Here is a 24,702-nt window from a genome sequence, read left to right as displayed (position 1 = left end):
ATCCCATAAAAAAGAGAGATATAAATTATTACATGACCATGAGCTTATGACTGAGAGTCAAAAACTCCAGTTCTGAAGGTAAAACCTCCACAGCTCATACTATCAACAGTAAATGTCTAAATAATTTTACTTAACAGAATGCTTCAACTTTATCTCAAACTTTAACAGCATTAATTAATTAATTTAATCAGCATCATCCTTTTCTCAATGCTCTTTGATGGAGGAGATGGTTGCTGACCCTGGGTTTCAAAGCAAGATGGTGTGATAGAGCAGTAGAGGTGCTACCTACTGATTCTCTCACTTGGCATGACAAGAAAAATCAAAGATGCTCATGAAAATGTAAATAAGCAAGGGCAGTAATACCTGACACGAGCATCACAGTATTTTTTAGCATATTCATTCCAAGTTCCAAACCTTCTTGGAAACAGTGCCTCAATCTGCATGAAGAGCTGTATAAAAAATAAACCAGCAACAGTGAAAAATGTAAAATTGCCTGTGAATGGAAGAACAATCAGAAATAATCAATACATGGTTCTTGTGCTAAGTTAACATTTAATAGTTGCACAAAACCCACACAGCTCGGCCTGCATGCAAAAGAAATTCCACAGGATACAGGAGGCTTCAGAGAGGACAGTTGTGGGAAGCCCTCAAAGAACAGAGCACTCAGAGAACTGTAACAGCACTGACAGCTTGGAAAAGATTCCCATTCAACAAGAAAACATGGATCAGATGAAGTTATTCCTAAAAATACAGTTTTTATCATTTGCCAGGTACATGGGCTTCTGCAAAGCTTCAGTGCAGGTATTGCATGAGTGGTCTGCTTCCTAAAATACATGAAAAACCTACTCAATTCTTAAGTTTTATTTCAAAAAATGGACAATATCAATGCAGACCAGAAATTTCACAGCTTTTCCCCTGCTGAATAGGAGGAGGCAAATACCAGTTTAGATGACCTTAACCAGGAGGAATCCTGCTTTACAAGCTGTTATACTGTCAAAGCTTCCTGGCTTCTGAGACAATTTTCTATACATTTAAAGACTTTATACAAAGATTCTGCTTATGACACAAAACTGATTAAAGACATTTAATGCTTTTTATACTCTGCCTTGTAAGCCACTGAAGAACATCAGTATCACCAAAAAAATATGTCAAACTGTTTCCCATTTGGTCATGAATTTTGATCCCATTGCTGTGGTCAAGGACAGCTTGCATGGAATTTCCTTTAAAGACCTTTAACAATGATACTGTTCTCAGTATCCATGTACTATATAAAGGTAGAACACTTTCTAACTTCAATTCTTCATCCAGGGCTGGTTGCAATGTCATTGTACAGGAAGTTTTAGTAATTATCCACACCCATGAATATAAATATTCATATTAAATTTTTAGGTAAGTACTCATGATATACCAAGCTCTTTTCCATACCACAGATATCTTCCTCAAGTTATGAACTCTTTGAACAAATTAAATTCATAAAGGGTCTTGGCATAAGTTCTATTTACACACTAAGGCATTCTGAAGTATAAAATATTATTTATATAACTCTTTGAAGTTCCCTGAATTCAAATCAGCTTTTCTTTTCCATTTTCCCCCTACATTTGATAAATAAAGGCAGCTGTCTTGGGTTCAGTATAAAACCCAAGAGGGTTTTTGTTACCTTTCTGCTCCTCCCTAATTCCATAAGCTGAACTTCCTTCAATTTGTCATTCTGGATTTGCAACAAGCACAGCCTGTATTTTGTTGCACTGAAGTGAACATTAGGAATATCCAAAAGACCAGTGAAACTAAGGGTTTTCTTTATCAGATGATGAAGGAGAAGATTTATTACAAGATCTTGTCCACCAAAGACACCCCTACCCTGGAGAAAAAAGCAGTTCTCTGCTCAGGCTCTTTATTTTTTATTTCACCCAACTATCAGTCTGTTACATGCAAGATTAATTTCTTACAAGAAACACTGTCTCAATTCACCTGTGCACAAGCATGAAACAAGTTTGTAAATCAACTCAAACAAAATTGGTTTTGTTTCTTATACTTGTCCTTCCTGATGCAGCCAGCGCACCTTTTGATGTCATAATGCATATAACTGAATATATTCAAGGAAAATACAAAACTGAACATTTATTACTGATACTATCATTAAAAAAACCAACCAAACAAAACCAAACCCAAAACAAATAAAACACAACATGTCAAATACCTCTTCAGGTCTTCCTAGAGCAGGAGTTCCAGTAAGGAGAACAGCCCTGAGAGCTTTCTGAACAATTGGCAGTAAAATCTTGCTACGGGTGGCATTTCTGGATTTCATATAATGTGACTCATCAATCACAACCACCTTAAACTTCTGCCTGTACAAAGTGTCTACCAAGGTCTGTGCATCAGATGTTAACAGCCCATACCCCAGAATTGTTACTTTGCTCGTTGATATTCCCCTGAAAGAGAAAATCCACAAGTTTTCTTAGTAAATTTTGATTGTAGGACAATTAATATAGCAGAGAGATTATAAAAAACTAATCTCAGAAGGTATGTGTGTCTCCTTTTGGATTGATTGACATGTGGGCTGTCAGGCTAACAACAACAGCTTTTGGTGTTTAAAACATCTCACACTTCTCAACCACACACATTTCATAACCATTTTCAGAGGACACACATTGCATTTCAAAGGAATTTCATTTATCTGGATGCATTGCTTCACCCTGTGCTCTTTTCCAGGGGCATCCCATTGGAAAAATCCACTTTGTGGACAAAAAGTTACACACAAGCCAAGATCTTAATTAGCACCCAAACAGCTGAAGTAATAATGTCTCTGTGCAAGCTTTCTACTGCTCTGGGTACAGAGTCCCCTCAGCAGCAGCCTGAGAGGGTTAATCAGACTGTTCCTGAGTATTTGGGCACTGTGAAAGTACAGACTGGGCTGAACATCACCACCTGGAAAAACCATTCCTGTCAGAGCTGTTATCCAGCTTTTTGCTCAAATAGAACAAGAAGAAAACAAAAAAAATCTGAAAGCAGGGAGTCAACATGGCACAAGATGAAAAAATAGTATTTAATTGAAAATGAACTTCTTATAACAAATTTCAAGATGTGTACAGGTCCAAGGCATGAACTGATGTTAAAATCACTAGAGAGCACTGTGGCCCTTCAGGAGCAGCACAGGAACTCAAAGCTGTTAGACACACAAGTCACCAGGATGGGGTCATAGCTGGTCCACCCATCTGTCAGATACCACTGCCCTGCTGGCAGCATTTCTGTTTGGTTTTCAGTACAAGAGATCAAGAAACCAAACAAGCTGAAGTTTCCTTGAGGATTTAAGAGGAAGAAAGTAAATGCAGCTACACATTCATGCTCCTGGATATGGAAGTGCATTGGTTTGAGCACTGGCACTGTGGGCACTGCAGACTCTGGCTGTCACTGTACAGATAAATGTAGCAACCAGGAAAGCATGAATTTCCCTTATCCTTTCTGAAGGGTACATTTAAAAAATTACAAAAAAACTTATTCATTTTAGCGGAACCAATTTACTCAAGAAACTTCCATTTTCAAATTTGGCCAGAAATTACAAACCTAAACTGATGCCTAAGTTTATTTTAACCTGTTTTAATCAAGAAGTTAACACTCAAGCTGTAAACTTGGAAGTTTTGAAGAAAAGCAAAGTATTAAACTGAGAGAAATCAAACCTTAACATATGGAGGCAGAATTTAACAAAATGCTAAACCAAATTTGGCAGCTGTATTTTTGCATTTTCTTACAAATGCATGAAACACTTTCTAATGTTAAAATATTAATTAGTTCAACAGCAACCTCACTTATAGCTAGGAAGCCTCCTGGGAGTTAAATGAGCAGAAACCCAAGTTTTCATCTTGTTTTTGAATATAAGTAAGTAATAATAGTTAAGGTCTACTCCTTTAAAAAAATCTTAAAAGGAACAGAATTTCATCTGCCATTTAATTTTCCCATCATTTTGCCTAGTCCACATTTCCCCTTTATGCATCCAGCACTATAAGCACTGAGTGCATTTCAGATAAATACCTTTTAAAAAAAAGCTAATTTTAGTTTCTATACTCCTATGATGAATTTAAATTTTGACTATCAGTAGGAATTACCCTTTGATGAAGCTTTCAAAATGCATTTTCAGTTGGATTTCTGTGGTTACCAGGAAGGTTCCAAGCAGCACATCTTGGAAGTCAAGTCACTCTCTGATATTCCCAGAAAAGATGAAGATCAGTCTCCCTCACACCAAAGTTTTAGCACAACATCTAAACATTAGCATAAAATCAACCAGACAAAAATCAAGCAGACAAAAACCACCCTTGCAATTCAGGGTAATAGAGTTATTCTAATAACACCCAAGCCATAGCCTCTCTGATGAATTCATGCTATTAAATCTAAAGATAGAAAGTGTAGGGCACGATGACCTTTTCAGTTATTTAGGGATTACTTATTTGAACTTACAAATTTCCTCAGCGTGCTAAATGGAATTCTAACAGTAATTACTTCCTTCTTTTGTAATGTACACCAGAAGTTCTCCAAAAATGTTTTACAGAAGCTAATGAATTCATCAGAGTTGAGAAATAACTGTGTATGTTCAATTTGAGACACACTGAAGTAATCTAATTTTCAGCAGACAAGCATTTGCTACTTTGCAAAAAGCAGATCCCTCAACTTCAAAGAAAATGAGTAACTACTATAATACAAGAACAGAAAACTGGGAGGAGTGGCTGATAGCCCAGAGGGTAGCCCTGCTTGAGCAGGGGGTGGTGAACAAGCCTTTCTAGAGAAGAACAACAAACTACTCACCCAATATCAGTTTTGTTCTGAATGATGCTAATGTCATCTGGAGAGAGCTCTGGAATCCACTTCTCCATCTCATCCACCCAAGGGTATCTCAGAGAGGAAGGCACTACAATTAGGAGAGGCCATTCATTTTTATAGTAATATGAAATGGCAATTGCTTGAATGGTTTTTCCTAGCCCCATCTGGGAAAAGAAAAGAAAAGAACAACATTAAAACCAGAAGTCTCTGCTCAGAAAGCATATTCTACTCAGAAGAGCCCAAAAGATTTTGCAAAGACAGAACCAAATAAAGGAAACCCAAAGAGCTACTCATATAGCATGTATTTAATTATCACTTTGTTACCAGAGATCATCTTTTATGAAACAAGATTTTCCTAGTTAAATGTATTAATACATTTATAATGTGTTATATCTGATGAGCTCATCAAAGTCAGAAGCAGCACTTCCATTCATCTCAGAAGATTTTCAGTTCAGAGTCTTAATAGGAGAGACTAAAAAAAAATCAAAACACTTTAACTTGTGAAGCTACTAAAAACATTTAAAAAAGACTATGCAAAGGAAAGAAAAATACAGGATGCCTTCTTACAATAACAACAACTTTGTCCTCAATTGCATAGGCAAGTGAGGAACACAGACCTGTAGGAAGAGTTCTGGGTTTGACCCAGTGGGTCAACAAAAAGCAACTCCCGCTCTGATTCACCAGGGCTGATGGTTTCTCCTTGGCCTGCACCACAGATGAGACAGCCCAGCAAGTGAGAATTCAGATGTACACACATGGGGAGGATTCAAAAATCTACATTTAACAGGAACGTACATGCTTCCTATTGCCAAGGTGGGAATGCTCCCATCTGTGAATAATCATGGCAACAGATGTCTATAAGAGTCAGAATTTAGGGTTTTGGTTAGCAAATATCACACACACACACACACACACACCCAAAAAAAAAAAAATTATCAAAGAATGCAGCTATTTTCTCAGCTTGTTCACATGGCAAGAGATAGTTCCCAACTCCTATGAAACACCCAAGCAGAAATGGGCCTTAAAATGTTCTGGGCAGGTTCTCCATGGAGTCCAGTGGATATCTGAGTGGATTTGTTGCTATCTAACTACTCACAGCAGTGAGACATAAAACAACTTACATCTCCAGTATTGAGTCTAAATGGACTGACTTAATGATGTAATGAAGAGATTTCCCTAGTACTAGAAAGAAAATAATAGGAAAGCTACTGTGATACTCAGTTGTCATTCAAAATTGCCAAGTTTTCATTAAAATTTTCCTGCAAGTTCCCCTTGTGTCACCAGCAGTTCTTAGATTATCTGAAAATAACTCCAAGTGAAAAAAAACCAACAAAATAAGATTCATTTTTAGTTTGCTGCCATGGCTGTGCCCTAACTCAGGCTGTGCAGGCCTTGGTGATAATCCAGGCACTGGGTTGAAATGAATATGGAATAAAAGCAAGGCTTTTATCAGCAGCACAACCAGGGCTGGATGCAGATCCCACAGAGCTGATCAGCAGGTAGGTAACAATGTGAGAGACTAGAAAAACTGGAGAAAATATTATGGTCTTTGGTTTTGATATAAACCCATCTTTCTCCAGCATGGAAATGGATGACACTGAAATTTTAGGGGAAAAATTTTATCTGTCCTCATTCTGAGAAGAAATAGAAACATATTTGGATATCACCTTTCAATAAATACTGGTTTTATCTTACTTTAATCCTTACATAGTTACACAATCCAGGGATATGTACAGCAATTCTCTGACCTTGAGTTTTCCTCCATAATTTCTTTTTACATAAAAGCTCACAATACTGATATTTAATTTTACCAACATTTTCTTATTTAGAGATAGGACAAAAAGCACAGGATACACACCAGTGCACAATATCCCTCCAGTGCCACACCTATTGTCATTACAAAATATACAACTTTTATTTTGGAATAAATGTATCTTCCAGGACTTTTTATTGCTAACATAATTATGCACAGCTCATTTTCTAGTTCAAGGCTGGAAATAAACAGCTTTAATAAAAAAAAGCTACTGCTGATATTTTGATTTTTCCCAAGCTTCCCTGTTCTCTTCCCCTGAATACTTTTGTATTCTCCACAGCTCCCAGATATTTTGCATTCTATGCCAGGATAGTTTATCTCCAGATGTAATGAGATTTTTATAGTATGAGGAGATGCTTAAATCCCAATAATCCATCTCCCTCCTAGTGTGTCAAGAAAACCCAAATTGGAATTGTGAGACTACAGCAATTCTCTTTTTCAGAAAGGTTTTATACTGACAATACTTCGAGAACATTATTACAAAAATATTTTATCTGGGGGAAGAAATTCTGGACTCAGATTTCCCTGATATGAAATACAACATATATTTTTAAATGTATGGATACAATGAATTTTACTATTACTACTTGATGAGAGCACTTTAAAAAATTCATCTTTGGAAACCATATCTGTTAAAAATCTTTTTGGGCCAGGAATGTCTAATAATGCACTAAAAATAGCTCACTATGCAATTATAAAGCACTTAAAAAAATCAACTGAGTCAGTGTTTTATAAATGTAACAGTACAGGAGATTTAACCTACAATTAAAAGTAACCTTTTAAGTTTTCTCAAGGATTCTTCTAAACTTATGTCAGCTTTCATTTTTTCCCTCACTTAGGTATTTTCAGGATATCTGCTGACTATCACACAAATTAGGATTCTTTTATTACCAGCCTTTCTGCCCACACCTCTCAAACAAAAAAAAATTACATCTGCACAAAGTGCATTAACACCAGAAAAGACGGTGTTAGAGGAACAGGAACATCACTTACCTCATCAGCAATCATACACCTAAATAAGAAACAAAAAGGGGAAGGAAAAGCAGAAATTAATACAAAATATAATACATAAACCAATACTTAAAAATTGTTTACTATAAATTAAAATTCTGGCTTTACAGAACCAATGAAAGGAAAAAAGGTGACTTCATTCCTCCAGATATCACCCTCAAAAAGTGAATTTGGTATGAACTGAAAATAGGTACAACAATTATTCTGAAAATGTTTATTCGGTTTGCTGACATTACTGCAGAACTTGCAATTGCAAAACTGAATTTCTGCTTAGGTCCAGGAATAGATTAATTGCAATTATAAGAGACACTTCCAAGTCAAGAAGTGTACCTTCAATTTTCTTTTGTCTTTCAGAAACTGCAATGCTTTTGTACTTCATGATTAAGGATCATTTGTATTTCAGATTGATTTTAAAAATGTGCTTTTCTGAGCTGTCACATTTGTTTTGAAATAGAAGCAGACACTCCCTCTCCCCCACCAATTGTACCAGCTAAAGTATTAGAAAATGAATTTGATTTTTTGCCCATTTTGGAGTCACTTGGCAATGCCACTCTGTGTAAAGACAATGACAACTCCGAGTCCCCAGTCATAAATATTAAATTCTGTTCAGCATATTTACATTTTGGAAACATTAAATGCCATTTTTTACTTTAATTTCTTAAGAGTATTTTAACCATTCTGGGATTCTATATGTACCCACTGCCCGTGTAACTCAAATGTAGTGCTCCTTCCTGGAAAAAATGGGAAAGATCTTCCAGGTCTCAATGTCTTTAACAAAATTTAACACAACAAGATACAAACATTCTGAATTTTGATCCAGAAAAATCTTTCCAAGTAATACAGAACTGCTTTTTTAGCGGTAGCTACTGTGGAGTTAGTGTAGCTGGCCAAAAAAAGATAAAATGTTTGATATTTTCAGAACCACAGTATAATGCTGTTTGCTCACTGCCTGCCAGTATAAATTCCAGTGTCTACTAACTTCTGCAGTTTCAGTCAACTGAGGTAAAAAATTGATTCAAAATGAATTCTTATACAACTCCATTTTTATAAGCAACAAACCATCTATTTGCAATTGGTTTGCAACTTCCCCTCCCCAGCTGTTAGGGATGGAGCAAAGAAAACATAGGAAGAAAATATAACAAAACAAAGCCCCCAAGTCTGCACAGATTTACAAAGGAATAAAAAGGCAGGAAGACAATTATTTTTAGTGGCAACTCATGATTGTGAGACCTTAATGTCTGTGATTTGCAGCTGGGCAAAGACATTTATTTGCAGACAACTAACACACAATTCTAATTTAAAAATAATGTCAGTTTTTGCTCAAAGACTGGGTTTTTTTTCCATTCAATACTCATTGTTAATTGCTTGAACTGAAGTTTACAAAACAAGTCTTTCTTTTTTGCAGATTCTTTGAGGCCAACTGCTTTCAGTACATGAATCATGTTTTTAAAAAACAGTTTGAGGCCTGAAATCAATTGGAATGCACAATAACCCACTGTTGTAGTAGTACTCCTTACACAAATGCAGCAAATGAGTAAGGCTACAACTAACAGCTACAGAGCAGAGACAGCTCAAGAATAAACCACAGACCTTCTTCAACAATAAAGATTATTTGTTGTAGGAATATCAGAGCTGAAGTACAAATATAGCAATAACCAAGCTGCATCTGGTAGCAAGAAAATGCGGTAAAGAGGACAGGAATAAAAGTATTCCTTGCCAACTTCTGCTGCAAATACAGTATTTCTCAGCAAATCAACTTAAATTTTAGTAGAATTGCATAAATAGAGAAATGTTAATTATGCCAGTTCAGACAAACAGCAAAAGTGAGAATAGGTAAGATCCTGTTGCAATACTCTTTGGCATAGGTGAACTATTTGGATGCTCCTTCTTCCCTTCAGGATAACAAGCAAAAATGAAGAACGTCAGAGTGATTTACAAACTACTCGGACAATTAGAAACTGAATAGCAAATAAAAACTACCCACTTTAAAAGTATGTCAACCACAGGAAGATGTTTTTCATAAAGCTAGATTTCTTCACCACAGTGAAATGTAGCCACCTAAACACTGATGACTTTATCTGATGACAAGAAATGGTTCTGCTTTTCTTTTGCACTCATTTTCAGGCTGTACTCATAAAATCTTTGCTGCTATAGAGTATCTCCTGTTTTCTTGTCTATTAAGTTCTACTGATTATGTCCTTAAGTTAAATTTCTTATGTAGCAGCAACAAAGTTGATGACTTTAAAATATTTATAGAAACTCATCAATTTGTTGCTGGTAAATGAAGGAAAGTACAAAGTAGCTGCCATCATCATCATAATAATAATTTACCCATAATAACTCTGCAAACAGAGGTTACATTAAGTGATCAACACAGTTTTATCTTCCTCATTTCTGCAGTAGCAATAGAAACAGGGCCACAGAAACACCCCTATGCTTAAAGCTGGGTATCTATGGTGATATTTTGACAGTAAACACTCTCCTGCCCAATGATGAAATTGCTTTGTCATAAGCAGTTGGGATTTTCTTCCTGTACTTGCAATCCAGCCATTTTTCACCATTTAAAATTTGACCAGACACATCATAGATTGAGATCAATCAAGTGCACTAAATTGGTTTTAAAGCTCCAGTTAGAGTTATCTGAATGTGTAAAGTCCCCTGTGATTATACAGTTAGTGACATGAATCACTGCTTGGATCCACACTGCTCAGACTCAAATTCCTGAAGTGTTACAGCTTTTAAATTGCTAATTTATGCCAGCTAATTAACATTGTTGACACTCACACTTGACAAAATTTTAACATGGCACACAAGATTGAGTTTATGATACAGGTAGGAGTTAATGGAAGTGGAAATGGAGGATATTCAATTTATTTTATGACATAATGCATTTTAAAGCATTCATCTGTGTAGCTTTCACAGTTTTAATGTAAGAATTCTAAAGATGTCTGCCTAATGTAGTTACAAAACATAAGAAGTCCAAATTATTTTCATTGGATTCTGGGGCAATGAAAAACATCTTATAGAGGAGAGGAAAATCATGAAATGTCTCCAGTTTATAATCACGACAATTAGATTTGAAGTGTAAAGAACTACCCCATCTTTATAGCCCACATCACACAGAACTTACAAGATACCTAACAGTTAGTTGCACTAAGCTGCTAAAAAGCAATACTTTACATAATCTTAAAAATATGCAGCCTGTATTTAAAACAAACTTCAGTATGTTCTACAGTACTGCAGTCAGACAAGCTGCCAACATGGACATAAAGGTTCCATGCTGTCAAAAGCAGAAGAAACAGATCTTCAGCTACATTGAAGGGACAAATATGTATTTTTGTTTCACATATTTTGACTGCAAGAAGACAGACTTCTTGTTCTCTGAAGTTCAATTAGTCATTTCCTCTCAACTGGTAGTTACCCAATCTGAGCTTCATCATTCATGTCCCATCTGTTCATATGACACCTTAATAATAGCTCTATCCAAGAATATAAATCAGAGCTATGATACACAGATTCATATCCTGTTAGAAGCTCAGCCCACATGGTCAAAAGTTTCAGAAAAGCATGGAAAAAAGGAATTTGAGATGTCTTAGATGCACTTGCTCTCAGCAGCAAAGTCCAACCATGCAAAAAGCACCAGTCAATGGCAAATTCTTTCAGATTCTTTTGCATTTAATCTTTAAATGTTTCCCTTCTTCAGAGCGAATCCTGTGGCTTGTGTTTGAATCTCTGTCCATTCATCAAGGAAATCTATTTTTTCCTAGCAGAAAGCAGAAGAATCTCATTGGGATGCACTGCACATGCTGCTACAACCTTGCTACTATTCATAACCCTTTTGCAGTGTAGGGTTAGCAATGGCCTCCAGACACAGCAGGATCTTTCACAAATAGAAGGGAACCATCATTTGGGCCTCCACTAACAGCCCCAGCATTTGGAGGTGTATTAGCCTGAAAATAAAACTACATTTTTCTTTTATCAAGCAAACACAAAGAGCTTTGAGAGAGGATGTACCCTGGTGAGTGAACATCCCTGCACAGAGCAAGGCGTGCTGTGCTGGTGCACCTCAGGTGCACACAGGTCCAAAACCTTACTGCTGTTCACTGAAGAGAACAAAGGCAAGCACCTGAGCCTGTACACAAACCCCAGCTTTCTTCTGCATGTAGATAATCCATAGTTGAAGGGACCACCCAAAGCTTGATGAGTTAAAACCCCAGAACCAGACTTTCAGCACTATCAGAATAGGCTTGGTTGGTACTTGATACCTTGTAAAGGTACCAAGCACCAGGCAAAGGTGCATTTATACATTTATTTTATACATTCTTACTGCAGCAAACCTTGGAGAGAAACCTGAAGCAAGCAAAAAAAAAAACAGGAAGGAGCTAAGAAAGAAACCCAAAACTCCTGACAGAGCCCTCTGAAAGCTCTATCAGGAAAGCTCTGCCTCTAAAAGGACAGAAAGAACAATTTTTCAAGCCTCAAAAAACACTGGTTGTGTTGATGTCAAGAAGATTGGAATCGACTTCGCAAAGCAGAAGGACAAGCAGATCTTTAAATTTTACGCAGATGAGTTCATTGGAGAAACAGAAGGAAACTGAGGCTAAGCTCATGTGGCATATGCCATAGAGCTATACAAAAATAGTCTGCATCAGAAGGTTAATGCTAACACAGTTTTATAAAATGAGTTTCAGGAAGAAGAAACATTTAAACGAAAATAATTTCTATTTTTGGGTTCCATTTGGGTCATCCCTTTTGAAATGTCAGCACTATTAACCATGCAAACAATACAGCTAAAGTTTCTTCTATTAGTTATGGCTACTGCAGTAAGGTATTTTTGTAAAGAGAAAGAATCTCATTTTGAACCTTGCTCTTGGAGGAATATTGATTAACAACACACTGGAATTAAGGTCTCTACAACCTAGGATCCTACCAAGTCAAACAGGTTGTGTTAGAGCTTTCTTGTAACTACAGAAATATTTAGATAATATCTTGTCTAGAGAGTTGTGCTTCCTTACATGGTAGACTAAAAACTAAAGGGGTACAGCAATCCAATACATCTGTTGCTTGCTTGTACGGGTAATTTAACTTCTTGATTGATTTTCAGCAGCTATTTATCCAGGGAAAACCACTAAGAACTGCAGGTAGCTTTTTCAGAACGAACTCCTTCCCTTCTAAATGCATTTTCCAAGGCAAACAGTCAAAGCTGTAGCACTTCATTTTTTAAAACACTGAAAAATTTTGTTACTACTCAAGCAAATTAAAGCTGTTTTTTGTTAATGCAGGCTTTGGAACATGTTGTACAGAGGAAGCTTGAGTCTTTCTTTCACTGGTGTGGGTGTCCTGATATTCTTGGGATTCTCACCTACTCATGTGAGTCAGTTTTATATAACACTACAACATATAATTTACCTCCTACTCACAAGCCAACACTTCAGCACTAACATCTCAACCAAGGGTTATTTAAGGAATCTGAACTTAGAACATTTTTATATAAAACTGCGCAAGCAACCATTACATTTGTGTGTCAGTAATCACAGCACGCAGTCCTAAAACTGGAACAAAGAGAGCTGCCTCCCTTGCAACAATAATCAAGGGTGTTGCAGCAAAAATAATGTTGCAGGTCCAGAAGATGTAAGATAAATCTTACCCTTGCTCCTGAACTACACTAGGTATTTTTAAAACTCCTAAGTGATAAAACCCCATCCTGTTATTTAACATAAGATGTACTAAATTGCCACATCTGCATTGTTAATGATTCTGAAAAGGAGTGTAGAGGAGAATCATTGTGCTGTCTTATGCTTTTCTCCAACACTCCTCTCTACATGTGACTAAAAAACCCACCTAAAATGTTTCATTAGTATTTGAAAGCTCTCAGACCACACGTTCTGGTATTTTAGCTTTGGCAAAGATGTGTGGAATAACACGTAACAAAGTGGTCAAGCTGAAGGTGAAGCTCAGACACATCAATAGGTTTTTAGGTTAGAAAAACTTCCAGCCAAAAAGACACCCAACAGTGACAGTGAAAACTCCTCATCTATTCAGTCACTGGCTTCAGAGACAAATGAGTTCAGCAGCTGACTCAATGCAAGAAAACAGAGTAATTTCAACTATTTTCAGCTCCTGACAGTCGAGGCTGCAAATGTTAACCTTGCTGTTAACTGGCATGACTGAAATACCTGTGAGCAGCAGCAGAAACCTTCCTCAGTGTGCAGTCTACTGGCTTTCAATGAAATGGAGATACTTATCACTACTTTCCCTATAAACTCTGCATTCCCTGGTGATCTGGGGCACTTTTCCCTGGTGCCTGTGTTCTTCCTCTCCTTCCAACTTGCATTAAGTCAGTCAGAATGTGACTCTTTTAAGTGACTTGTCTCACACTCAGAACTGCTCCCTTCCCTCTGTCCTCTCCTGGGTGCTGTGGTTACACACCAACTTCTCATCATGGATTCCCACACTGCAAACCTTCCCTGCACACAGCTAACACCAATTCATTTCCCCTTTCCCCTCCCTCTATCACTGTTGACAATCTACTACCCACACTTGCAACCTTTATCTCACTTGGTTCTCCTCTTCCATCCTAACAAATTGTGCCCTGCATTTCTAAAATCTGCATTTTCTTCTCTAGTCCTGCTGCTACAAGTCCACATTTAAACCCAGGTAAATTCTTGTATTTCCACCACTGAGTTTTTTTCTGTTTTTAAGTCTTCTTTTTCTCTTTTTCACCTCACATAGCTCCTCTCCTGAATTATATCCTAGATTCACTTACTGACAATGCATTTTTTGTTCTATTTGAATTGCTTCCCAGTTCCTCCAGCATCACTTCCAAACAAGCTTCCCTGGCTACGAAAGCTGTGCAGAATTTGGCTCAGTCTCTCATTCATACTTCCTGCATCTGAACCTCATTCTGTGAGCTAGCATCTTCATTTATTCATCCCTCTCTTCCTTGGCACTCCTCAAATGTGAGATGTATTCTGAATCATTACAAACCAACGTCTTAAAAAAAATGAAATCTTTCTTTAGCCCTCAGAGCTGAAATGTATTAACTGTTTGATCCTCTCCATATTCACTAAATAGCAATCCCCTTCTTGTTCCCCAGAGATTACTTCTGTGCTTTGTTCTCTAAGACTGGAGATAACTGCTCACCTGTTATAATGCAGGTTTGAGGACCCACATTTATCAGAAAATTGTAATAATTTTATACATCTGAGTTGCTGAATATATTGGAATAAAAGATTATTTCTTTCTTACTCTAGCAAGAGACTTATGCCTTGTTTCAAACAGCTCTTTCAGGCTATCTAACTACAAACCACTGAGACTAGAGACAGAAATCAAAAAAAAGTTACAATTAGTTTTCTTCAAATCTGATCTCTGATCTCAAGTTCTACAAATAATGGAGACTCGTTGATGGCACTTGATCTGCAAGCCACCAAATACAAATTAAAATGTAATATTTAAAGAAATACTCAGAGACATGTTAAAAAAAAAGTGAAGGTAATTTCTTTTTCTAACATGCAAATTTAAGTAATTTGGCTTTTATTGAAGTCAGTGTAACTGGAAAAAATTCAAGAGTAGCCTGTAAAATATTTTTGTAAGCGTTCCTTTAAACCATGCAGCTGATTCTGAAAAAAAAATTAGACACTGGTAAAAAGCAGATTGGTCTTGCATTTAATCACAACATCGACTTGCAGAAACCTATGACCTTTCAAACAAAGGACAGAAAAATTAGATATAGACAGGAAGAGATATACAGACATGCAACTAGGCTTAGTGCTTCCAAATGGAATTGAAAGACAAGTCTATACTCTTATTCATAGCTACTATCAAAGATAAGAAACTGAAGAATAGAAATACACTGAAAGAGCAAATCAATCAGTAATCACAGATCAAAAATAGCAGAGATAAAAGCAAAGTAAAACAAAAGTTCTGCTAACTTAAAAAGGCAATACAAGACAGAAAGCAACAATTACATTGTACAGAAGGAGAAAGAAAGATTAATAGACAATATAAAATCGAGACGCAAACTCAGTAATGATGACAAAAATAAGAGTGAAAGTGCAAAATAGTTATAGAAAAATGTAGGACAAAAGGGCCTACTGCTCCAGCAGAAACTAAAATGTGCATGGGAGTGCATGGGCTGAACATATTTTCTCTTATTCTATCAGCTTCCAAAATCCAAAACTATAGCTTCCTTAGACACCCAACTCAAATGGAAATTATACCTTTCATACTACTCAATGGATAATACATCCTAGAAAGTTAAAGAAATTTGTGTAGAAATTTGCATAAGAATTTAAATAGGACTTGTATCAGAAATTCCTCACCCTACCAAGGGCTGTGCCTGGGAATTCCAAACATTTCTGTTTGCTTCCTGCCCAAGAGCTGCCAATTCTGTGGTCCAGCTGCTAAACCCTCAGCAGACTGTATATGCTGTGCCTCTCTAGTGAAGAATCTTTCAGCTGTGTTCATCAGCTTCAAGGAAATTATGATTTGAACCTTTGGTTTTCTGGTCTACTTTGAAGATGGGAGAGGGGGAATTAATTTCTACCAAGACTTATAATTTCTGAAGGAATAGTCTGGTTTAATTAACAAAGAGTTAACTAACAATGTATTCCTCCTGTGTAACTTGCTAGAGATCAGAGACACAGTCAATGGGAAAAAGCACTATTTTGAAGTGTAGGCAACTGACTCAATATTATAACAGAGGACATTCACATTCTATTCTCTAATGATTTCACTGCCATAATGGTTCTCTGTAGCCCATTATCCAAAAAAATTAAACACTATAAAACTTTTTCTTACTCTTGATAGGGACTGCCTAACAAAACAATTGCCCTTGCATTAAAACTGATGCATGAAAACTTCTGTTCTTAGTGGCAGATGTGAACTCTGCACATCCTGATATTGCCATCCATGGTCATTTCCTTTTTTTACTGCGTCTAACAGCATAAGGCCAACATGTATGGGAAGTTAAAAATCATATGCTCCTGAATACATAATATATTACCTCTCAGACTTACAGAGGAAACAAGATCACCCCAGTAAAACAGGTTGAGCATACAATTATAATGGAACTGCTTGTTTCATTGGTGGTAAATATCTCCAAGTCCTCTTTTGCATCCAGCTTAAGCAAATTGTTCTGCCAACATGCCTGGAAAGAAATATATCTGTGTGTCTGAAGGCATCTTTTACAGATACCATCTACAAGACAAGCAATTCTAAATAATGATGCTTACAAATCACATGCTGACAGTTTTTACTACAAAGCTTGATAAAGCATTTAGTGATATCCAGTAGCATGAGAGCTAAATTTCAAACAACAGCATGCCTCTCTTACAGTGTATTCAGGTGAACAAATTGTTTGTATTACTAGACACGCATCACACACTTCTGTAAGGAGAGGATATAAAACAAGAATAGATGGGAACTGTGACTTTCCAAGTATGGCATTGGTGAACAGCAGCAGTACAAATCAGTATAAATTCAAAGAGAGATGTGAGCTCAAATGAGATTGAACACCATCCTTATCAACACTATTGAGTCACTTGCCCATGGATCTCTGTATCTTGGATATTTTACCAAGGCTTCCACCACTTTTTCCACAGCATTGCGCTTCAACACTGCCACCTCTTCACTAACACTTGGTGACCCCTCAGTTCTTAGGAAATGGGGATTTATCCATATCTGCCCAAACATGACTAAGAAGCAGCAGAGAGCAGAGAATTGCTCACTTCCACTTCCCAACAACACACACACATTTGACCCCAACAACACTCAGTATTTCCTGAGTCTGTTGCTAACAGGTCACACTCCTGGAAGGGACAAGTTGGTTGGTTTTTATTTAAGAGGCAGTTTAAAGCACACACAAATAAATAAATATATATTATTGCTGTTTTTAAAAGTAACTTACACCCTCACTGAAAGAAAATCATAAAAATGAAATAGTCTTCATGGATGTAAGTTGTGTGCACCCAGCTTTTCTGCACATTAATGTTTGAGGCTACAAATAATGAATATAAATTGTATCCATCTCTAGGCAGCCATTCCAAAGGGCGTGTCTGAAGAATAACCTCTAGGAAGGAATAAGCAGCCAGTCAGTTATTCACCTTTAAGGCATGTTTTCAGATAAAAGGTGTGTTAGCTTATGTTGAAGCACACACTGTCTTGTTGGCTCTAGAATTGTCATTTCCTAGAAAAGTGTTAGGCAATCCCTGTTAGATGAGATAATGCCTTTGGAGCATCTACTGGAAAAGCCTTTGATTCATTTACCAATGAATCAAAAATACAAACCACAACAGCATATTTATTTTATGCTTTGGGAAGAGACAAGGGAATTAGTAGCTCACTCCCAGCCCCTTCCATGCAAAAAATAAGAGTTTGTTCTAATAATAAGTCCCTTTTCATGCTGGGTTCTTGTCTCATCTAAGATGATATTAATTGAATCTCTTCAGCCAGCACTTGCTCTACACCAGTTTCCTACCACTACAGCAAAGCATGGGTTGAGTGATGCCTGTGAAGGGAGTGCATAGCCTGGGGGAAGAAGAATGATGGGAAGAGATGCACATATTGCTCACTTCAAGTCCTATGCTTATATATTTTTAAAATTAGAAAAGACACTTCTGCAGAAAATATACCACTGGGAATACTGAAAGAAGGTTTAAATCATTATGGAGTACACAAAAGGGAAAGACTTCTGTGAGGCAAGGGCTGACAAACTAATAAGAAAACTCAGCTACAAGCACCAGAGGCTCTTGTTCTCTCTTTTGGGACAGGAAGAGAAATAGATCTGCATCAGCAAGGGGCAGATTTAAAAAATACTCCTTGAGAAAGTCTGACTTAACACACTTTACTTTATATAGAAGCTGGCTGAGAGTGTGCACACAATTCCTCAATGGGACCCAGCTTATACACAGAATTTGCTGTGCCAAGCAGCAACATTTCTTGCAATCATGATGAACATTATGTCATATGCATGTCCCATGAAAACCATCACTGCTGGGTTATGCAAAACTCTTGTTAGTGAAAGACTTAAAGGAAAAAAAATGAACATAAACCCATAACCCTAATGAAAAACATAGAATTCCTTCTATGGCAGAGTCATTAGAATAGGTATTCCAAACCCTTCTGAATACTTACTGCAGGCAATAGTTACTACTTCAACAAAAAGAAAAAAGAAACATTTGATAAAAATTTATTCAGTGCTACAGTTAAGCTCCTTCCCAAGGAATCTCTATATTATACAAGAGCCTGCAGAAGATGATGCCACTTTCAAATACATCCATTAGCCTACACTAATTAAATGTGTAGTTTCTTTAATTTTAATGGCTTCTCTTATTTCACTATTTGTATACACAAATATACACCTCAATTGCATATTCTATGGCAACCAAGGGCTTTGGATTTATTAAATTCAACTCTCACACAGGCTTTGCTGTCTATTCTACCAAAGTCTTAGCTATCTATTAAAATTATATCCACCCATTCTCAGCAAGAAAGTGTCTGATATGGCTGGTGGTCACCAGCAGTTAATGCCAATTCAGCATAAAGCATATCAAATCTCAGGCTCTCATGTGAAGGGCTGGACTCATCTTTCTGTTCTGCCACTGAAACCAGAAGCATAAAACAGATGGTTTGTTCATTCCCTGAGACAGCACTGCTAAAGGATTTTGGCCAAAGGAAAAGAATCAAAGAGAAAAAATGCAGAGATTTTAATTGATTAAAAGTTCCATGTAATTCCAAGAACTGCCGATAAAAATTTCCTTTCTAATTTTTCACCTTTAGAGGGAAAGATGCACATTTCTTTTCCCCTGAGAACAATCACAAACATCAGCGAGCAACCCCCTTAGGCCCTAAGCCTCTCCTTCTCAGCAAGATGCTGAAATAATCAGGAACTAATTCCATCCATCTTTCCCACACAGGCTACAGTAATTCTATTTGTGCCAGACCTCCCCAACATAATTTCTTTCCAAAACAACAGCATACAGTGGTTTCACAGCTTTAGGTTGCAATTGCCCACATATCCTAAAATTTATAAATGTGGAAATAGCATTTCCACCTCTCCTTTTTGACCCTGTAACTCACTAACAGGGTCTTACTCAGCAAAATATTTCCAGCCTCTGCTGCATAAACTGTGTTTTTTGATTTAGCAGGTACTTAACTGTTGAATGCCTACTCCATCAGCTGCTGCCCTGGCTAACTGAGCACTCTGCAAGGCTTCTCCTGCTCTGTTGCTGCAGCTCAGTGAGCTCCAGAACACCCTGATTACACTCCAGAATTGTACCATATTTAAAATAGAAAACCACACAGATGCATCAAGATCTGTTAGTCATTCCCTTAACAGCTCTACCATGCCATTAAAAACTAAAGAATCAAATGTGAATTAACTTATTTTAGGAATTCTCCATTAACATAACAAAAATGATGGTCCTACTGATATCAACCTCCTTTCACATGAGAACTTTGATACTACAACTCTCTTTTGCATAATGCATTATTAAACCTCTTCATCCTCTGTGGAAAAAACCTCCACAACTCATTTTAAACCACGTTACCTTACAGTTTATGAAAGATTCCTGCAACATAACTCACCTAAGACTGCTGGTATCGAATAACCTTTGTAAAAAACAATGTTTACCTAAAGTAATTATTTTTAGCATCATATTCTTACTTTCAACTATAGAAACATAAATTTATGATTTTTCTACTTAATGTCTGCATACTTTATTTTCACATCAATCTTTAGCATATGATACAGTAAGCTGAATACAATATTCTTACCTGCCACTTCTCTGAAGTGCAAATATGATGCCCTTTTCCTGAAAAGGAAGCAGCTTCTTTCTCAGTCTTTCAGGTAGGAAGGACAGCTTTGCATCAACATCCTCTGACTGAGAGGTTTCGAGTGAAGGGGTTTCCTGGAGAGCACTGGCCATGCTGAACCAGAGGGAAACAGAAGTGAAAGAAGATATCTTACCTACACAGCAGAATAGAGAATAAAGCTTGATGGAACAATACTCATCACTTCATCTTGAAATAATCAGTATCTACATAACTGTCCTTGAATTTTGAATATTATCTCTGGAAAGCACAAAATTGTGCAGATGCTGGAGGAAGAGTTCCTCATCTCAATATCCATAAAATATTCTAACTATTCCAGGATGAAGAGGGCAGCATGTGTCTCTCCCTTTACACTATGAAATAATTATTTTAGCAAACACCCTATTCATGGAAGGAAGTTATTTGCCATTCAAATCGAGCTTACTCACGGACACTGAAATATAACCCTTTTAGTAACATTTTTCAGAAGAGTTCCAGGGGAAAAAAACTGGTTATTTAACTTCTGATGATGGAACTAACAGTCCTTTAAAATTTTTAATCCTAAAAATTAAATCAGAAAAAAAAGGGGGAAAATATGCCCACTTTGGGGGAAGTGGAAAAAAAAAAGAAGAAAAAAATAAAAGAAAAAACAGTCCCCCATTTTCCTAAGTGGAATCTTTGGTACAGCTTTACAGAAACAATATTCCTATACCTTGGGCCTCTGAGCAGCAGATACAAGAACTGTGATGAGTACCAGGCTCTTTCATGCATATCCACCACAGAGCTTTGCTTAACAGAAGATGGAAAGCCCCTGTGTGCCCAAGAGAAGCATTTCCCAGAAAAAAAACCATAAAGCTCCAGTAAATAAATACCTGCTTCTGCTCTCAAATGAGCAAACATGAATGTGTCAATTCTAACTGTTGGGAAAATAACCACAATCACTTCAGTTCTATCACAATATTTTCCATTGCACATTTTTTCCTTTAAAAGTTGATTAAGGTATGGTACTTAAGACTGCTGGCAAACAAACAAAAACTAAAGACAAAAACTAAACCATTTCTGTAGAGCCACACAAGTCAACAATGCTGCAGGATTGGTGGGCCCAAAGCTGTTGAACACTCAGTTCTGAGATTCACCTCTAAAGAAAGTTTGTGACTCATTTTCTTTGATAAATTCCCATCTATAAATGCAGAGATAACGATGTACTTGTGATCAGCTCCCTACATAGCTTGTTTTGAGTGACAATATGAGAATGGAACGCTAACATAATTAAGTTTCTGTTGAACAAGATCATGACAAGATCCTTTCACTGAAACACTGAATAGGAACCATGCAGCTTCAGGAGCACAGATCTGAATTAGAGGAGGCACATGAGTCATCGGTACATAGCAACACTACAATGAAAAATGTTTCTGCATCAGTCATTAACACAGTTAAAACTGACTGCAAAACAGAAAGCACTAACTACCAGATATGTACAAGTTTTTGTTTAGTTTTTTCCTCTAGGTGAATGATTGAATAAATGAATGGTGAATAATTACAGACTAGGTGAATAATTAAAGAATCCCAATGTGGTGAACAATGGATATTAAAACAATATATACAATGATTATGGCAGTGGTAGTCATGTATGTTTTGAGACAGAGTACTTATGTACACACTGTAGTAATGTCAAGAAATAAAAATAATCTGTTTTAAAATAGAATTTAATCAGTGTAGCAGAAGACCAGTTTGTATCTGCTGTTCTAGTCATAGCAGAGACTTAGAAAATGTAAGGGGAGGAAGACAAGTGCATGTATTCTCTAACTACAACTTTTCATGGCTTTTTCTGTGTCCTCAATGTGCTGTAACAAAGATCACATTGACCTTCCCCCATCTCCAGATCACCAGTTCTGCAGCTTCACTTTTTTTTCAGAGAAAATAGACCTAAAAGGTTTTGTGTGGAGACCTAGCTTTTCATTCAGAGACTTCATTTAGCTGCACAAGTCTCACAAGTTAAAAAACTCAAACTCTAAAGTATTTACTCAAGTGTTGTAAAGGAAATCAGGGATGAAAAAGTTGAATTACTAAACTCAGTAACTATTAATCTAAAGTTGCTTAAGCATCTCAGGACTAGATAGTGGTAAATGATCCCAGTTTTTAAAAGCAGGGATGAGGAAGATTCATGGACCTACATCATGATTCATTCATAGGGCATAAAAAAGCCAGTAAAAGATTATGAAGTGAAGAACCCATGCACACCAGGATAAATGCTTTTATTTGGTGGGACTCACCATGTGTTTTGTAAAAGTGATTCCCCTTTTCCCAGTCTGATGAAGTTTTTTTTGAAGGGCTCTACAACAATGTACTTATAAGCTATTTGATGCAGTCCAATTCCCACTACTTTTCAAGACTGAATTAAAACACAGTAATTTTTATAAACATATCTGTACAGTAACTATAATTTCCAGGAAAACTTTTGAAAAAGGCTCTCAAACTTCCAAGAAAACCGAGCTGCCATATAAAAAAATTGCACTGAAACTTTTTTTTTTAATTCAAGCAAGTAGATAGCTCATACATGAGAGAAACAACATCAGCAGTACTTCCAAGTAATCTACTCCAACTTCTATCGTGTTCAATCAATCATAAATGATCTGGAAAAGTAACTAGCTACTGAGGATAAGGGCAATGCAAACAATAAAATAAAATTTGAAAAAACCCAATGTTGAATTGCTTTCTAATCACTGCTACTGCTATACTGCATCTCACTATAGGCCCTTATCCTTCCAGAGGCAGCAACTGAGACCCAGCTTGTTGAGGATATTACTCCTGGGGCTTTTTCTTGGTTGGAAAGTTGGGTGCAAGACTGATGACAAGTTCAAGGATTACTTTAAGTTTTCCAGTAGCTGTTTGTCAACACAAGCTGATTACATAACATAAACCCACTGCTTATTTTCACAGGCCACTAAGTATAGCCCTTTAATGCAGCTCAGCAGCACATGCCTAAGACAAATGAGTCTTTCCACTAAGGGTTTTGCTTCATAAATTTCCTCTAGATGGACTTAACTGCTCCATGACTGCATGTTCAATAAAACTTAATAGAGAATTCAAAGCTCTAAGAACATCTTGGTTGATTGATTAATCAACTATTTTGCAGAATCACAGAATTGTTTGGGTTGGAAGGGACCTCTGGAGATCATCCTATCCAACTCCCCTGCCAAGGTCGGGTAACCTGGAGCAGGTAACACAGGAACACATCCAGGTGGCTTTGGAATGTCTCCAGAGAAGGAAAATCCACGAGCTCCTTGGGCAGCTGTCTCAGTGCTCTGCCATCTTTGTAAAGAAGTTCTCCCTCATGCTGAGGTGGAACTTCTGTTTCATTTTATGGCCGTTGCTCCTCATTCTGCTAATGGGCACCACTGAAAACAGTCGGGCACCATCCTGTTGGCACCCACCTTCGAGATATTTATATGCATTAATAAGATCCCCTCTCAGTCTTCTCCAGACTAAACATGCCCAGCTGCTGCAGTTTCTCCTGGTAAGAGAGATGCTCCGGATCTCTCATCACCTTGTGGCCTCCGCTGGACCCTCTCCAGTAGCTCCTTGTGTTTCTTGTTCTGTGAAGCCACCAGTGGGATGACAAAGGATTGAAAATTTACCCATCAGAATACAGCATTTTAAAGAATACTACAAGAGAAACCAATCAAGACGGAGCAAAGGACACCACACAGGTCTTCAGCATAGAACATTTTTTCCACAGGCCGCTGTACCGTGCTGGAGGGAAGAGTACACACCTCAACACCTGCCTGGGGGCAAGTATTTTATTATTACTTACGCAAGTCCCTGCAGCTGCAATCGCAGAACTACCTGAGCGCACCATGCGACGACCCAGCAGCAGCAACCGCAAGAAGTGAAACCTGTCACAAACACGGGCTGGTGACAAACAGCAGTCACCTGGCAGCTGGTCCCCGCCCGGCGAGCGGCCCCGAGCGCGTCCCAGCCCGGGCAGCCCCTCACGGCCGCGGGCTCCGCGCTCGAACGGCCGCCGGGAAGTGACGCATGACCAGAGGTCACGGACGGGAAGCGCTTTTGGGCCCGGGCACAGCTTTTTCCTTATTTTTTGTCTTCCCCGGCCTTCTCGCCCCTGGCCTCGGTTCCCCAGGAGCGAGTTAAAAATCATCTTCCCGCCCGGCTGTGCGTCGTGCCGGTCCCTGATCCGCTGGAGCGGGCGGGCTGGGGGAGCCGGAGGGACGGGAAGGGGGAAGCGGGGCTGGGAACGG

At 37.6% G+C, this 24,702-nt stretch overlaps 1 protein-coding gene across 1 annotated transcript in view; it reads right to left on the bottom strand.

Annotated features, from left to right (window-relative positions):
* ZRANB3 (zinc finger RANBP2-type containing 3) overlaps nucleotides 1–24,457 on the bottom strand; it is a 40,003-nt gene extending 15,546 nt beyond the window's left edge. Inside the window, exons 1-6 of the mRNA XM_031057748.1 lie at nucleotides 24,258–24,457; nucleotides 20,408–20,560; nucleotides 7,616–7,634; nucleotides 4,795–4,973; nucleotides 2,198–2,429; nucleotides 364–449 (exon numbers count right to left, since the gene is read on the bottom strand). Of these exons, the coding sequence (XP_030913608.1) occupies nucleotides 364–449; nucleotides 2,198–2,429; nucleotides 4,795–4,973; nucleotides 7,616–7,634; nucleotides 20,408–20,559 (668 nt within the window). The 5' untranslated portion in view covers nucleotide 20,560; nucleotides 24,258–24,457. The remainder of the gene's footprint in view (nucleotides 1–363; nucleotides 450–2,197; nucleotides 2,430–4,794; nucleotides 4,974–7,615; nucleotides 7,635–20,407; nucleotides 20,561–24,257) is intronic.
* Nucleotides 24,458–24,702: the final 245 nt, after the last annotated feature.

This window comes from Geospiza fortis, unplaced genomic scaffold (assembly GCF_000277835.1).
Source record: "Geospiza fortis unplaced genomic scaffold, GeoFor_1.0 scaffold112, whole genome shotgun sequence".
Taxonomy (NCBI): domain Eukaryota; kingdom Metazoa; phylum Chordata; class Aves; order Passeriformes; family Thraupidae; genus Geospiza; species Geospiza fortis.
The sequence above is the reverse complement of the archived record's forward strand: the minus strand, read 5'-3'. Positions and strand labels throughout refer to the sequence as shown.